Source organism: Cervus elaphus, chromosome 9 (genome assembly GCF_910594005.1).
Source record: "Cervus elaphus chromosome 9, mCerEla1.1, whole genome shotgun sequence".
Lineage (NCBI taxonomy): Eukaryota > Metazoa > Chordata > Mammalia > Artiodactyla > Cervidae > Cervus > Cervus elaphus.
The window spans coordinates 71,492,991-71,511,391 of NC_057823.1; the positions used below are offsets into that span (position 1 = coordinate 71,492,991).

Consider the following 18,401-nt stretch of genomic DNA (forward strand, 5'->3'; position numbering starts at 1 on the left):
CAGCAGCAGCAGAGTGAAAACTCAGACTGACTGCATCCAGATGAACTTACTTCACTTTACTGCTTCTCAACAGAACTTAGGAATCTCAGATGCTCCTAATTATGTTGAAAATAGTTACTATTTTCCAAGTGTCAAACATAATGTTACCACAACCATGACTGTGAAATACAAGTGAACTAAATCTTTAATATACTTAATATTTATGTAGAATTTTATCTACAGTCTTACCTGAACCAACTCTCTGTATGCAGACTTGGCAAGATTATAAGGTACTAGAAGGTTAGACCCAAGAAAATAGAGAACTTCCAGACCAGTAAAAATCATAGCAAATTTGTTGATGATAACAATTGTCTCCAGAGGAACAAGGCAGAGGCGTGCTAGCAGAGGAAGCATGTGAGCTGAAAAGAGCCAAATCTGCTTCGTTTTCATGACACAGGAGCATAACGTACACACCACCAGCTGACCTAAAATGAGGGATTAGAAGGCATTTTAGATTTGGTATCCACAAAATAAAAACACTGTCGATAATAATGATGACACAGCTTTTGAAGGAGTCTAATTAGGAGCTCTTAGATAATATTTTAAATCAAATTTTAACTTCACTTGACCATAATTAAATGTTCACATATCCTGTGAATTTTGAGCACCAATTCCCCAGGGCTGATCTGAGAAAAGCAGCACAAATATCCACTGGTCTGTATCCCACTCCAGATGGCATATATAATATGGAAATGTTTTAAAATTTCTAGATATTACAATAATTCAGTTACAACTAAATACATTTAGCACCTTTTACAAAGGCCCTCAATATTTAACTGTTCTAGTCTAGAGGTGAAAGGATAAAACCCAAGAGATACAATAACTTGTCTAAAATCATGCTGTGACAAGACTTATTCTGAGGTTTTCAATCTTTAACTGCTTTTATAGGACCATGCAAGCCTTCCCGTATGGCTCAATAATGAAAAATTGAAACTCAAAAAGTTTAAACAACAAATTCTTACAGAGGATTGTGTATGATTATAGAAAGTTAGGAAGTACAGAGAAGTAAAAAGGAAAAAAACAATCCATCTCCTACAATCCTGTCACCCAAGTTAGGACTGTTAAGGTCTTGGGTTTATTACATAAAACACTGCATGCAAAGCTGTAGTATTTTATCTGAAAGCTAGGCAGTGCTCAAAAAGAGCTAGCCATATTACTTATTACCTTTTCAGTTTATTCTATGCATGATTATACACAAATGTTTTTTTTTTTACACAAATGTTTTATATAAAGATTATAATGTACATATAATCAGCTTTTTTCATTTAAAACATATTATACATATACCTAACTAATAAATATACTAATAAATATATGTATGTGTGTGTATACATAAATATATATGGGCTTTTTTTTTTAGTTAAAAAAACTGAACACATATGACAATATTAGCACTTGACTACCTTCAAATATTTTACAATTATAAAATGCTTTGTTATGAATAAGCTTGTACATTTATGACATCCTTGTATAAACTACTTGGAGGACATTTCCTAATGTTTTCTAGCCTAAATTCCTATAAGCAGGATTACTGAGTCAGAGGAAACATTTGTTTAAAGCTTTTGAAACATATGTCAACTGCTCTACAGAAACAAAACACCCAGTGTACAGGGCGCCCCTTTTTCCACCTATCTGCCAACAGTGGAAATAATTTAAGAAAAGGAAGGGCAGAAATATTTCCTAATATTTTTTTAAATTTGTCTTTTGTCCATCACCAGTAGCACTGAACATTACCAGTAAGTATATAAAAGCAATTGCAATTTTTGACAAAATGTTTGTTCACACTCTTTGCTTATTCTACTCGGATATGTAGACTTACTTCTATTGTTTAAACAAAATATTAACCTCCTTTATCATATAATTGTATTTTCCCTGTCATTGGAATATATTAGTAACTTTTTTCTCTTATAATATAAAAGTTTTTATTATAAAGAGTCAAATCTATCCACCTTTTTAATGGTTTCTACTTTTGGTGCCATGGTTAATTACATGGCTCCCCCTACTCAAGGTTATACAAGTAACCACCTATTTTTTCTTTTTTTAATTAAAAAATTAATATATTTGGCAATTGTTTTACAAAAAGATAAAAAGCAAAGCTCTAAGTTTGCTTTTTCAGATGTGTAGTTAGCTGTCTCAAAACTAGCTACTGGAATCAACCAATTCTTTTCTCATTAATTTGAAATGCCATTTTGGTATACTGCAAAATCATCAGTGTATTTGTGTCTGTGTTGGAACTTGCTATTTTTTTTTTTTTCCAGTGATCTCTGATGACAGTACACACTATTCCATTTCATTGACTCCTCTCAGAATTTCTCAGAAACTCTTGAACACGTTTTCTTCCAAATTAAGAATTAGTCAAATTCTCTTCCTTCTTGCCAATGAAAAGCAAAACAAAATATATATTTTTTATAATCTTATTCATGCTTTTTTGAAGGCGGGGGGGGGGGGGCACACTGCAGAGCATGAGGTACTTCCCTGAGCAGGGATTGAACCCACACCCCCTGCACTGGAAGCACAGAATCTTAACCACTGGACCACCAGTGAAGTCCTTACTAATCCTTTATTCCATTTTTAAATTTTTTGCTGGAATATGTTGATTTCAAATCAACATTTTTATATTTTAATTTGTGTTCTATTCATATTATTGTTAGAAGAATACAAAAGTGGCAACCATTTTTATACAAAGCTGAAAATTTCTTAACAATCTACTATACTGTATGTAACATACGTGGTATTTTCTCCCACAAAGTATTAATTTTAGTCTTTAAAAAACTGATACTCAAATCACAAGAAAAACATTCATAAAGGTATGAAAAAAGAAAAAACCCATAACAATGAAAAAAACTGAGAAGAGAGGCCACTTAATAAGTCAACACAATTTTAAGGGATAGAAAACAATGATTAGGCCACTAGTCCTTCCCCACCCCAGGAAGACTGAAGTTTGCTCTTTGAAAAGGCAGAACAGGTTCCTGGACACTGCCCCCAGGCCGAGCTGAGGTGCAGTGCCCAAATGAAGACAGATTAGAAGTCTGCGTCCACACAGATGACAGCTCTCTAGGTCTCCAAACACTGCTGCCACGCTTGCCGCCATTCAGCTCTTGTCGCTGGCACCAGTCCCCCCTACAGGAGATAGATTCTTCTTCGGGAAACTGACCCAAGTCCAGGGAAAAGACTACAAATATGCACACTTACATATAGGTCCCCCCAATAAGGGTCAGTCCCACCTGAACACCAACTGTGAAAAACACCAGTTGGTATGCCTTAAAGAGATTACAACTGGCAACTTAATAATTCACTTTAATACAAATGACAACAGGAGGATGTTTCGTAATAATCAGGTGATTCTAATTCAGGCTTAAGAACTACTGCTGTCCCATATAAGGCAAGACCAAAACAAAGACAAAAAGAATCTCAGAGAAAATGGAAAGAATGCAAGGAGCAAAAGAAAGCTTCAAAGTAAATAATCTAAGAAATTAAAAAGACTGTCCCAATAGAAAGAAAACAAACTACAGAATATTAAAAAAATATATGACAAAAAAAAGTTGGGAAACCTCAGAAAGTAAAACAAACAACAAAGAGAGAGAGAAAAAGGAAAATAGAACAGTAAGAAAGTTAGGGGTTCAATGTGGAAGAAAGCTTATCCAATTAAAAGGATTTCCAGAAAGGCACAAAAGAGAAAACAGCAGGGAAGAAATTATGAGCTGAAAGGAGAGAAGCGCTGGGGAACGATGCCTGACAGGAGAGGGGTAGTACAGGAAAGAGTAGATTTTCATCATAATATTGTGGTATCATCCCCAATAATTTTTTAAAATTGTGCTCATTTCTTGACTTTTAAAAGTAAGTATATTTCTTTGATTAAAAAATTAGCTGAAACTCTGAAAAAATACTTAAGAGAAAGTGCTTTAATACTAGGAATACTTATGAATTTTCATTTTGGCATGTCTTACTTTCACTGTACTCATAGCTATGATATTTAAAGTTCCTTGTTCCGCATGATGCAAACTTCCTCTAAGCTCTGAAAGTTCCCACAAGTCTAGGCCAGCACATTCAGTTCTCAGCTCTGAAGTTAGAGGCTTCATTTATCCTCTTTGACAGAAGAGTATGACTCATATGCTATGATTCTCTTGAAGGGAAGACCACTTCTCTTACTTAGGTGAAAGAAGAAAGGAGTCATACTGTTAATGGAAATCTTTCCGATAGCTCCAGAAGAATAGGAAGTTGTTCAACTTGATATGCCTATTCCAGCTGACAACTCTGAAGAAAACAAAATCACAATGTACTCTGGATTTCAGGATTCCTTAAGAACTATCTCCAAGAAGTCCATAACCCTAAGAAAGAATGGCATATTCATATTACTTAGTTTTTCATTAAAAGTTTATTAGTGAAATGGAAGAAAAGGAGTAGAAAGCTACTTTAAAATCAAAGTCTAAAGAAAAAAATGCTACTTAATAATTTATGGATTTGCAGTTAATTGAATCTTGGCTGGGTGAACACACTATCATAAGCACTGATGGGAAAAATTTAGGGAAATATACAGATTTACACTAAATCATATCCATCATAGAACCAAAGAAAACACTTTGAATTTTCGAATCAGGCAAATATTTTCATACTTGGATGAAAATATTACCACTATTGAATATGTGGTAATATTTGGATGTTACCACTATTGAATACAGCCACGGGATATGGTCATAAAGCAACATTATTTTTGTGTTCTGCTCTCCTAAAAAGCCACTCGTTGAAGCTGAGTGTTCTCCTGCCCCTATAAGGCAAGTTTCATAACTTTTCTAAACTAGTACAGTTTGCACAATCTGATCTAATCTAATCTCAGTCGACTTAAACAAAGCGCTGCCTTAGAGTTGAAGGTTTGCCTTGACTCCAGCTGAGGCCCCCACTGTTGTTGTTCAGTTGCTCAGGGTGTCCAACTCTGTGTGACCCCGTGGACTGCAGCAGGCCTGGCTTCCCTGAGCTTCACTATCTCCTAGAATTTGCTGAAACTCATATCCATTGTGTTGATGATGTCATCCAACCATCTCATTCTCTGTCGCCCCCTTCTCCTCGTCCTCAATCCTTCCCAGCATCAGGGTCTTTTCCAGTGAGTCTGCTCTTCACATCATGTGGCCAAAGTATTGGAGCTTCAGTTTCAGCATCAGTCCTTCCAGTGAATATTCAGGGTTGATTTCGTTCAGGATTGCTTTGATCTCTTTGCTGTCCAAGCAACTCTCGAGTGTCTTCTCCAGCATCACAGTTCCAAAGCATCAATTCTTCAGTGCTCAAGCTTCTTTATCGTTCAACTCTCACATCCATACATGACTACTGGAAAAACTATAGCTTTGACTAGACGGACCTTTGTCGGCAAAGTGATGTCTCTGCTTTTTAATAGGCTATCTAGGTTTGTCACAGCTTTTTTTCCAAGAAGAAAGTATCTTTTAATTTCATGGCTGAAGTCACCAACCACAGTAATTTTGGAGCCCAAGAAAATGAAATCTACCACTGCTTCCACTTTTTCCCCTTCTGTTTGCCATGAAATGATGGAACCAGACCTATGTAACTCAATGAAGCTATGAGCCCACCATGCAGGGCCACCCAAGAAAAAGAGTCATGGTGGAAAGCTCTGACAAAACATGGTCTACTGGAGAAGGGAATGGCAAACCACTTCAGTATTCTTGCCTCAAGAACCCCATGAACAGTATGAAAAGGCAAAAAGATATAACTGGAAGATGAGTCCCTTAGGTCTGTAAGTGTCCAATATGCTACTGCAGAAGAGCAGAGAAATAGCTCCAGAAAGAATGAAGAGGCTGGGCCAAAGCAGAAATGATGCTAAGTTGTGAATGTGTCTGGTTGTGAAAGTCAAGTCCGATGCTGTAAAGAATACTGGATAGGAACCTGGACTATTTGGTCCAAGAATCAAGGTAAATTAGACTTGGTCAAACAGGTGATGTCAAAAGGGAAAATCAACATTTTAGGAATCAGTGAACTAAAAAGAACAGGAATGTGTGAATTTAAATTCAGATGACCATTACATCTACTACTGTGGGCAAGAGGCCGCCTTTGGGGTCACAGAAAACCAGCAATTCTGAGAGGGAGTAGAGAGCTTATGGCAAGCTTCTTCCTCCTTCTCTGCCAGCACAGTGGCATTCTTCCTGACTTGCCCACAGCTGAGGCAGGCAGGAAAGGACAGGGAGAGAAGTGTAACACCCTTCCTGGGCTATTTGCTTACAATGCTACGGTACTGGCACTCTCTGAAGTTGAGATGTTTGAAATGGATCTCCTTTCTCATGGGCATTTTTAAGTGTTTTCCTGATTGTTCCCATTATCATGGATTTTCTAATCTGCATGATCTTTCATGCTTGTTATATACCCTCCTCTGGCTGCTTTTGGTTCTTTCCTTAGCTCCCGGGAATCTGGAAGTACAATGCCTGTTGAAGTCTTCTCATCTTTTTAAGGGCCCTCTTGGAAGGACCTAAGAAAACTCCATTGACTCTTGGGACCCTCATCTAGTCCACAGGAAACTAACATTCTTTGCCTGCAGAGATTAGATGATACAGGAAAACCTCATAAGACATTTTCACTCCACAGTCAGAAACTCAATAGCCAGCCAGCCCACTAGTGGCCTTTGTATCAGATTAGAATTATAATATGAGCCATACATGTAATGTTTAATATTCTGGTAGCATCATTTTATTGGAGAAGGAAATGGTAACCCACTCCAGTGTTCTTGCCTGGAGACTCCCAGGGATGGGGGAGCTTGGTGGACTGCCATCTATGGGGTTGCACAGAGTCAAACATGACTGAAGCGACTTAGCAGCAGCAGCAGCAGCATCACTTTATGAATTTAAAAACAGGTAAAATTAACAATATATTTTATTTAACCTAATGCATCACAAATATTAGGGCTTCCCTGGTGGCTCAGTGGTGAAGAATCAACCTGCAGTGCAGGAGACTCAGGTTCGATCCCTGGATTGGGAAAATTCCCTGGAGAAGAAATGCAACCCACTCCAGTATTCTTGCCTGGAGAATTCCATGGACAGAGTAGCCTGGTAGGCTACAGTTCACAGGGTTGCAAAAGAGTCTGACACGACTTAGTGACTGAACAATAACAACAATCCTAAATATTATCATATAGACATTCAATCTATACCAAAAAATGAACAAGACATTTTGCATCCTTTTTGCACTAAGTTTGATTTGGACTAGTCACATTTCAAGGGCTCATAAGGCACTTGTGGCTTGTTTTGGATGGTGCAGCTTTAGATTTTGCACACCCAGGTAAGACACCAGTCTGCAGGATCCCTCCTAAGACACACACACAAAAAAACTTGAGTCTCCAAATGGTCTCCCACTGAATTGTCTACATGAGAAGGGCTGGGAAGGTATTTCAGAGAAAACAGCTATCTACAAAGAAATTCTCCTACAAATTCCAACATTAAACCTCTTAACACCTTCTACATGGGTGAGTTTAACAAACACATACAAGATTCCTCTCACTTTCTTTTTGCAATTTTGGAATGGTAAGATCTGGTACTTCACTTTGGGCTGCATCTATGCTGTTCTGGGGTCCTACGCAATCATTCTATTATAAACATTCTGCTATTTGAATGTTTCAGTCACATCTCAAGTTCTTGATGTTTCTGGTAATTTATTGTAGGCTAGAGGATAATGGCTTTCAACAACAGTAACCAATATTAAGACATTATATATTTTATTTTAATCTTACAAAGTAATTATTAGCTTTATTTAAAAACTAACCTTCCCAAACACTTAAATTATCCTTAAAAAATACAAGTAACTACAGGCTATATATAATTATAAACATGTAAAATAAGAAATACCTTATTTAGAGAGAAAAAGACTAATAAGAAAATGTAGCATTTAACAATAACTGTTTTGAAAGAGTCATCAAGAATAACTTCAAGTTTTCCAACCTTTTCGTATTAAGTATAAACTAATTTTATAAGACAGTAATTAATACTTGGTTGGTTCCTACCTACACTTTTGATTCTTTTATAATACTTACCTATTAAGGCTGTGGTAAATCGATTCATGGAGAGAGGTTCTAAATACATTGGTCCTTCATAGGCGGACTCCAGTTCACTTCTAACATAGTCCCTAAATAAGTAAAATGATAAGAATGTATTAGATACATTCTAAGCACATACAGGAGAGAGCAGCAGCTAAAGCACAGTATTTTTATAAATAATATATTATGTTAATAACACTTCACATCTATACAAAGGAAAATTTTAGGTACAAAAAATTACAGAGGGATGACCTTCATCTCCTTCGCCCACGTGATGAAAACAGAATTCACTGAAACTGAATTTTACTTGCAGAGAAGCAGCCAAAACTCCACTTTGTTGGATTCTCTTTCTTCCCATGGTCTCATTAAATAATTTATGCCCAGGAAAAAGCCAATTGAGATGCCACCTCTCAACCCTACTACTTAACTGATAACAAGTAACACTATTACATTAATTTCCCCTTTTTTCATTAGCTTCCATTATCCCTCCTATCTCATTTTCCCCAAAGTTTTTTCTCCAGTTATACTTAGTTAGTTATAGGTAAAAACACAAACTAGTTAGAAAACTGGCTTGCAGCACAACAATCCTTAAAAGATGTCATTTTCAAGTTTACAGGAAATTTATAATTAGAATTATAATATTTAACTAGGCTATAAATTTGAGATAAATTTTAAATCAAATCAAATTATTTCTTATAAAACATAATTCATTTAACATTGATCACTGAGAATTAATAAGATTTAATTAGTGGTCAAAGAGACTTTACACTCTGAGAAAACAGAACTTTTAGGGTAGAGGCAGAAAGGAAGAATTTATTATCAGTTAAGTTCAGTAGTAATAGAACATGGTTGTCTTAAATTCTTCTGACATCAAAGTAGGAAATTTTGTGTTAAAAAACTCTCCTTTCCTCCAATTGCTGAATACTTTATTCACTGTACTTTACAACAGGTTAAATGCTTCAAGTATTTCTGGAAAACTCACATGGCTGTATTTACTTTTTCCATGAAATTACTTCCTATTAGGCAATCAAGTGGAATTCCTTTAGCATAACACAGCTAACCAAGAAATGATCCTTACATAATCAGCAAGCTAGTACTGCCAAAAATCAAAACTAAAAACTAAAATAAAAATTTTAAAGCAGTTTTGGGAACAATTATAAAAATCTATGAATGACTAGGCTTCTTGGGTAATTTAGCAATTCTCCTCTTTCACTCTTTGAGGATTATTTCTAACAAGTAATGTATTAAAAGTCTTTCTACTGACAGAGAAAACCAAATCCTCAAGAGGCATGCTTCTAATGTAGCGGTTGTCAACCAGGTGTGAGTTTGCCCCGAGGGGATATTCTGCAATGTCTGAAAACATTTTTAGTTGTCACAGCTTCAAAGGGAGGAGGAGTGCTCCGGGACCCTAAGTCAAGATGCCTCCAAAACATCCCACAGCACACAAGACAGCCCCCACAACAAAGAACTGCCCACCCCAGAAGGTCAGTGGTTGAAGCCCTGTTTTAATGTAGAGAGACACAAATGCTACACGTGCAAATTACATATAAATATCTGATCATGAGATCAATGTAATTAGTATTTTTAACATAGTTTTAGGATAGAAAGCTAAAGAATGATAAGTTAATTCATAAGTTTTAAATAAAATATACATATAAGTACCATTTACATTTATGAAGTCTTTGAAAATGCTATTAAAAGAAATAAATTTATATTTAAAAGAGATCTAACTTTGAGTCCCAATGGTGGCGCTAGTGGTAAAGAATGTGCCTACCATAAAAGGAGATATAACAGACATGGGTTCGATCTCTGGGTCAGGAAGATCCCCTGGAGGAAGGCATGGCAACCCACTCCAGTATTCTTGCCTGGAGAATCCCATGGACAGAGGAGCCTGGTGGGCTACAGTCCATAGGGCCGCAGAGTCGGACATGACTCAAGTGACTTAGCACGCAGCACACAACTTTTGAGTCCCAGTAGGATCTAGGCCTTTAAAGTCAAGTAATTTCTTTTTGGCCAAAGCACATCTCTCTCAAATAGATCCAGTTTAAAAAAAGAACCAGTGACAATCCATAAAGAGAAAGCAGACTGGTGTCTGATGGAGGGGAAGTGGGGAGGGGGAATGGAAAACAGTACTCAAGAGTTGCAGGTTTTATTCTAGGGGGACGAAATGTTTTGCAATTAGATCATGGTGACAGTTGCACAACATTAGGATCGCACTATATGCCACTAAACTGTTCACTTTAAAAGGTTAAATCTGTTACATGAATTTCACCTCTACAAAAAAGGGGAGCCTGTGGGAGCAGCAACTGCAAGCAGGAGAAAAACCACAAGATCGCCCAAGAGGACCTCAGTCCCAGGAGCTCTCTCCTGGCGAGGGAAGGAGACGGCAGAGTTGGATTCCCTATCATGTTTTCTCCCACGTTTGCTTTTGTCACCATATTATTGGTGTTTCATAATAAAACTCAGCAAACTCAACATTATCAAGAATTTCTTACTGCTGAGACATTTGCTAATTGTTTTTGTATCATTTCCAAGCCTACTTCAGTTTATCCTCTTTTTAAAAGTCTCTTTGTTTTTCCTTAGTCCCTTATCCAAAATTCTAATTTCACATAACAAAACTTCTAAGGCAAATTAACATTTTTTACACTTTTTTATTTTAACTCAAAAGGAATTTGCTCTATACCTGTGCTGTTAGCACACTGGTAGGCCTTGAAAATGCTGCAGTAGACAAGAAAAACACAGTTGTTGTGAGGATGAAGCTCACAAGCCAGGGAAGAAGATATACATTAAACATTTATCCTAACAATTATTTAATTACAATTGTGACAAACACTGGAAGAAAAAAATATAGAATGTTGTCATGGTTTTTTAAAATTTAATTTTTATATTCATAGCCCTGTTTATTTCAAAATTATCTTTTATTATCTTCACTTCTAGATTTATACTTCTATTTAGCTTGCTTTTCATCTCTCATTCTATTTCATAAGGTTATTATAACGGGTTTAATGCAACAGTTTCCTTTTCTTTTAACCTACTCTATATTCCTTTGGTTGATTTGGGGTTTTTTAAGTCTCCTCTCAAGTTTCTAATTCTTTTTATGATTTTCTTTTTGGTTCTTTCTCTTTTTCCATGTTTCACTACTCTGTGATCTGTTGAGATTACAGGACCCCAGGGAACGTCTCAAGCTTGTGCTCAGTCACTAAACTGTGTCTGACTCTTTTGTGACCCCATGGACTGGAGCCCACCAGGCTCCTCTGTCCACGGGATTTCCCAGGCAACAAAACTGAAGTGGGTTGCCATATCCTTCTTCAGGGGATCTTCCCAACCCAGGGATCGAATCTGTGCCTCCTGCATTGGCAGGCGAGTTCTCTACCGCTGAGCCACCAGGGAAGCACTACAAGGGATGTCTATATTTCAGAATAATCACCACTTTTAGGCCACAATGACAACACCCTGATGTTAAACAGTTTCCTCCCTACTAGCTCTTCCACTTTACCCTCTTGAAAAGCTTGCTCAATGCTTCAATCTCCCTCAAGGACTGCTGGACCTGTCAGGGGAGCAATTGTCCTACCCCAGAAATTAACATCTTCCGTAGGAACCTTAGACCCTCTCTCCTTTGCTCAGCCCACCTCTCTCAAAGACAGCCTTCAGAATCTCTCTGTTTGGCTGACTCATCAATAAGCCCCACTTCAATGAAGACAGCCAGGACCAGAAAGCCCATAGTCCCTCTTGGGGCCAGCTGAACTTGGCTTGCCAGAGCCAGGGCCGTGACTTTGGTGGGGACTAAACTGGTCTTGCCAAGCAGCCACTACTGAGCTGTCTCTTCTGAGAGAAGAATCTGGGCACTGTCTCCCAAACATATTACTACAGAAAAACTAGAAGAAGAAATAAAAATAAAAAAACAAAACATTTATAAAGATCTCTACATCTAAGTTATATACAACTTCAGGACATCTCATGCTGGCAATGAAAACTCTTGGTTATTACCGAGTCTCAACAGAGTGGGTCACTTACAACATTAAAAAACACAACGGTAAGCCTAAAGAAGAAGGATTCAGAGAAGGAATTCTCCAAAATTCCATGAATCATTTTAGGCCAAAATTTAGTCTGAGGCAAGAGTCATGAAATTCAGATTTTTAACAGAATTTTATACCTAAAAATTTAAGACTGAATCAAAGGAGAAGTTCAGAAGTAGAATTAGAATTTTCCAATTTAAACATTTAAGGAGTACAATGTATTAAGTTGGTCAGAAGCAAGAAGTACTGTTTTCTACTTGTAACTGAATAATATCTTCCCCTCCTTAAACAACTTTTTTCACTTATACAACTTATGCAATGCTGACAATTAACACAGAGCACCAATATACTGAACAGTTTGAAAACTCACTTCTCTACATTCCCCTTGGTAGCCTTCTTTCTTATGGTTACAACTGCTTTGGGGAACAAGGAATGTGTAAGATGTATACCAAGAACCCCAAGGATGGCTTACAACTGGAAAAGTTTCTGCTATAAACAGAAGCATAAAAAATTATTTGTTATAAAAAACAAATAATAACAACAAAACCCAGGAGCTTATCAATTCATCAGCAGATCAAAGACCTTTCTTTCTAAGTCTCTTAAGCAACCTGGCTGGGTCGCTGGACAACCGAGAACAATCTGTACATTCTGGCCACTTACAGCTTCCAAACTATATTAATTCCAAAGAAACCTAATCTATTTGTACACGGAATAAAGCTGAGCCCTCCAAGTTATCTTTCGCAATGTGTGCAAACAAAACACACTGCTCACTTAATCACTGGATGGCCAAGGAATTACCCTGAGATGTTCAAAATCTGAGTACCTATCACACCCTAAGCACTGAATGGCAATTTAAGAGCTCATTTCCCCAGGGCTTTAGTATTTAAATCGTGTCTGCTACAAGGCCACCCCCTGCTTTTTTCTTCAGCTTCTGACTACATGCTAAATATTTAGTGTCTGGGTCTGATAATGTCCAAAAGAAGAAAACATATCACACATTGAAATGGGTCAATTTTGTTCTTTTCAAAATTAAAAGTTAAATATATAGTGAAAAACTTCACTTTTCAGTTCCGTTATCTAACAGCAGTAGTTGTCAGCTGGAAAAATTTTATTCCCCAGGTCATAACATTTGGCAATTATGGATAGTTTCTGGTTTTACAATTGTGGGGAAGGGGTGCTCTGCAATCTGTGAGCAGAGACACAGTATTGATAACATCCTGTAATGCACACGACTGCCTCACAACAAATAACCCAGCTCAACTTGCTAACAGTTCCAATACAAAGAAACCCTCATCTGAAGCTTTGAATGACACAAGATTTCCTAAAATGGAGGGCCAGTTATCTGTATGAGACATATAAGTAACTTCTGGGAAAGTTTTACATTTGAAATCAGTTACACACTGAACACAAGGATGAAAGAGAGTGAACTTTTATTGTTTGAATCCAACAGGCTCTTAAAGTCATACACATACAAAACTGATGCACTGGTTCATAAACCTAACAATAAAACAAAGAATTTAAAAATAATGAAGTTTAAAAGCTTTAGAGAAAAACACTTAACTCTGGAGGTTAACCATCAAAACATCCTCACAGGAATCGTCATATCAGTTTGGAAAGTTTCTCTTTTTTCCACAGTAGTGCTGGAGAGTCTCAATTTTAAAGTAGGATTGGTACTGGAAAATATATTCCTTAGAACAGCGGTCCCCAACCTTTTTGACACCAGGGACTGATTTCATGGCAGACAATTTTTCCACGGACGAGGATTAGGGTGATGATTTCAGCATGATTCAAGCACATTACACCTACTGTGCACTGTATTTCTAATCTAACACTGCTGCTGATCTGACAGGAGGTACTGGTCCATAGCCGGGAAGTTGGGGACCCCTGCCTTAGACCACTCAAAATGAAAAGCATAGCTTAGAATTTTAAGAATTAAAGAACCTGACATTTATCAAATTCTAATGAGTTCAATTTGAATAGTAATATTAAATTTTATACTAACTGAGCCATGGGATTTTCTAAAGTTTAATTTTTCTGAAGTGAAAGTTATATCCATTTTGCCTTTTATTAATTTTTATTAGAATGTAGTTATTTTACAATGTTATGTTAGTTTCTGCTCTACAGCAAAGTGAATGAGTTATACACATATACACATACACACTCTCAGAGTCCCTTCCCATTTAGGTAACCACAGAGCACTGAGCAGCATTCCCTGGGCTATTCAGTAGGTTTTCATAAATTATCCATTTTATATAAAGTAGTGTACATATGCGAGTCCCAATCTCCCAATTCTATCCCACACACACCTTCCCCCCTTGGTAATCATGTTGGTTTTCTACATCTGTGACTATATTTCCTTTGCAAATAAGTTTATTTGTACAATTTTTTAGATTCCACATGTAATCACTATTAAACAGGTTATAAGCATTTTATAGACATAGACTAAACACTTAAGAAGAATCAGCTTCATTGTGTGAATTAAAGGTATACCTTGTAGATACTGTGCATTCCGTTCCAGACCACCACAATAAAGTGGATACCGCAACAAAGTGAATCATGAATTTTGGGGTTTCTTGGTGCATATAAAAGTTATGTTACACTACACTGTAGTCTAAGAGTGCAATAGCCTTATGTCTAAAATATATGTGCATATTTTAATTTAAAAAATGCTTACCATCATATGAGCCTTTAAAAAGGCATAATCTTTTTGCTGGGACTTCCCTGGCAGTCCAGTAGTTAAGACTCTGCACTTCCACAGCAGGGTGCATGGGCTGGATCCCTGGCAGAGAACCAGGATTCAACAGGACACACACACTGCATGGCCAGAAAAGAAATCTTGCTGATAGAGGGTTGTGAGTCAACGTTGACAGCTGCTAACTGGTCACATTGGTGGTTGCTCAAGGCTGGGGTGACTGGCAAAGTCTTAAGATGACAAAGAAGTGTGCCACACTGGGTGAGTCTTCCTTTCCTGATTTCTCCATAGCATGCAATGCTGTTTGAAAGCATTTTACTGATAGTAGAACTTCTTTCAAAATTACAGTCAATTCTTTCAAACTCTGTTAGAGCTTTATCAGTTAAGTTTATGTAAGATATAATATTCTAAATCCTTTGTTGTCATTTCAACACTTTTCACAGCATCTTCACCAACAGTAGATTCTATCTCAAAAAACCACTTTCTTTGCTCATCCATAGGAAGCAGCTTCTCATCTGTTAGAAAGTTTCTGTTGTGATATTGCAGCAATTCAGTCACATCTTCAGGCTCCACTTCTAGCTCTCTTGCTGTTTCCACCACACTTGAACCCCTCAAACTCATCCATGAGGGTTAGAATCATCCTCCAAGCTCTTGTTGGTACTGCTATTTTGACTTCTTCCCATGAATCACAGATGTTCTTAATGGTATCTAGAATGGTGAATCCTTTCCAAAAGGTTTTCAACTGACTTTGCCCAGATCCATCAGAGGACTCACTATCTACAGCAGCTATAGCCTTATGAGATATATTTTTTAAATGATAAGACTTGAAAATCAAAATCAAAATTACTCCTTGATCTATGGGTTGCAGAAATGATATTGTATCAGCAGGCATGAAAACATTCATATTTGTTATACATCTGACAGAGCTCTTGGGCAACCAAATGCATTGTCACTGGGCAGTAATATTTTGAAAGAAATAATTTCTCCTGAGAAGTAGGTCTCAACAGTGAGCTTAAAATATTCAAAAAACCATGTTGTAAACAGTTATGGTGTCATCCAGGTTTTCTTGTTCCATTTAAAGCACACAGGTAGAGTAGATCTTAGCATAATTCTTAAGGTCTTAGGATTTTCATAATGGTTAGAGCATTGGCTTCAACAAGTCACCAGGTGCATTAGCCCTAAACAGAATCAGCCTGTCCTTTGAAGCCTGGCACTGACTTCTCCTCTCTAGGTACAAAGTCCATCTTCTGCCAACAGAACACTGTTTTGTCTATACTGAAAATCTGTTCTTTAGTGTTCAGTTCAGTTGCTAGTCATGTCCGACTCTTTGTGACCCCATGGACTGCAGCACATCAGGCTTCCCTGTTCATTACAAACTCTCGGAGTTTACTCAAGCTCATGTCCATTAAGTCAGCGATGCCATCCAACCATCTCATCCTCTGTTGTCCCCTTCTCCTCCTGCCTTCGATCATTCCCAGCATCGGGGTCTTTTCAAATGAGTAATTTCCTCCCATCAGGTGGCCAAAGTATTGGAGTTTCAGCTTTAGCATCAGTCCTTCCAATGAATATTCAGGAATGATTTCCTTTAGGATGGACTGATTGGATCTCCTTGCTGTCCAAAGGACTCTCAAGTCTTCTCTAACACCACAGTTCAAAAGCATCAGTTCTTTAGTGTAGCCACCTTCATTAATGATCTTAGCGAGATCATCTATATAACTTGCTGCAGGTTCTACATCAACATGCTCTGCTGTACCTTATACTTTTTTGTGATGAAGACAGCTTCTTTCCTTAAAGCTCTGCTAGCTTCAAACTTCTCTTAGGCAGCTTCCTCACCTCTCTCAGCCTTCATGGAATTAAAAAGAATTAGGGCCTTGCTCTGGCCCTGGTTTAAGGGAATGTTGTAGCTGGTTTGATCTTCTATCCAGATCACTAAAACTTTCTCCACATCAGCAATAAAGCTGTTCAGCTTTATCATTCTTGTGTTCACTGAAGTAGTACTTTAACTTCCTTCAAGAACTTATCCATCATATTCACAACTGGGCTAAGTATTTGGCACAAGTGGCCTAACACTCAGCCAATCTCAGCTTTCAACATGCCTTCTTCATTAAGTTAAATCATTTCTAGCTTTTGATTCAAAACGAGAGACATGACCCTTCACTTGAACACTTAAAGAGGCCATCGTACAGTTATTAATTGGTCTAATTTCAATATTAGTGTGTCTCAGGGAATAAGGAGACCCAAGGAGCAGGAGAGAGATGTGGGACAGCCAGTCAGTGGAGCAGTTAGTACACACACAGCCTTTGTTAAGTTTGCCATGTTATATAGGTGCAGTTTGTGATGCCCCAAAAACAATGACAATAGTAACACCAAAGATCACTGTTTGCAGATCACCATAACAAATACAATAATAATGAAAAAACTTTGAAATATTGCAAAAATTTCCAAAACGTGACCAGGACAGGAAGTGAGCAAGCCCTGTTAAAAACATGACAGGATGGATTTGGTTGATACAAGGTTGCCACAAACCTTCAATTTGTAAAAAATGCAGTATCTGCAAATCACAAAAAAGGGAAGCCTAACAAAACAAGGTATGCCTGTACATGAATTAAAGAAAAGAGAGACCCAGTTTTTCAAGAGTATGAAATTTTCTGTTTAAGGAATTAATATTTGCAAATGTCTTTTTCTATAGCCAATTTTTGAAGTATCAAATGAATTATTTAAAATATCCAAGTATTGACTTTCCTTTTCAGGACCATACCATACTCTGCTTTGATATATCTAGACTAGAGTGATATGGAAAGTATCTGTAAATCATGTAAGTGATAAGGGACTTCTATCTAGAATACGTAAAGAATTCCTACAACTCAATTTTTTTTTAAAAAGACAACCAATTAAATAATGGGTAAAGAACCTGAATAAACATCTCTCCAAGGAAAATTCACAAAGGGTTAATGAACATATTAAACATGCCCAACATCATTAGCCATCAGTGAAATGCAAATCAAAACCACAATGAAACCCCACTCCACACTTACTGTGATGTCTATACTGAAAATGACAGAGATCAACAAGTATTAGCAAGTATGTGGAGAAACTGGAATCCTCATACCCTGCTGGTAGAAATAGTGCAGCCACTTTAGAAAGCAGTCTAGGAGTTCCTCAAAAGTTTAAACATATTATATGATCCAGCAATCCCAATCCAGTGTATAAGCAGCGCTCCCTCCTATAAGTATGTCCACACAAAACCATGAATGTTCACAGTGTTATTCGAACAGGCAACAAGGCAGAAACAACTCAAATGTCCATCAGTGGATGAATGGATAAACAAAATGTCATACAACAAAATATGATTTGGACAGAAAAATGAAGTCCTGATACACGCTCCAGCATGGATGAGCCTTGAAAACAGAAAGTTAGGCATAAAGGACCACATACTATACAATTCAATGTACATGAAATGTCCAGAATGAGCCAACCAGTAAAGACAGAAAACAGATTGCCGTGCCTATGGCTGTGGAGAAGGGCTGGTAGGAAATTGGGAGTGACTGCTGATGGGTACAGAGCTTCTTTCTGGAGTTAGGAAAAAGTTCTAAAATCAATTGTGGTGATGCTTTACACAGTTCTGTGAATG

At 37.3% G+C, this 18,401-nt stretch overlaps 1 protein-coding gene across 4 annotated transcripts in view; it reads right to left on the reverse strand.

Annotated features, from left to right (window-relative positions):
• RNF145 (ring finger protein 145) overlaps positions 1–18,401 on the reverse strand; it is a 61,135-nt gene that overhangs the window by 23,992 nt on the left and 18,742 nt on the right. For all 4 annotated transcript variants that reach the window (XM_043913430.1, XM_043913432.1, XM_043913431.1 and 1 more), the window contains 2 exons: positions 8,060–8,151; positions 229–464 (listed from right to left, as the gene is read on the reverse strand). In XM_043913430.1, the coding sequence (XP_043769365.1) occupies positions 229–464; positions 8,060–8,151 (328 nt within the window). The remainder of the gene's footprint in view (positions 1–228; positions 465–8,059; positions 8,152–18,401) is intronic.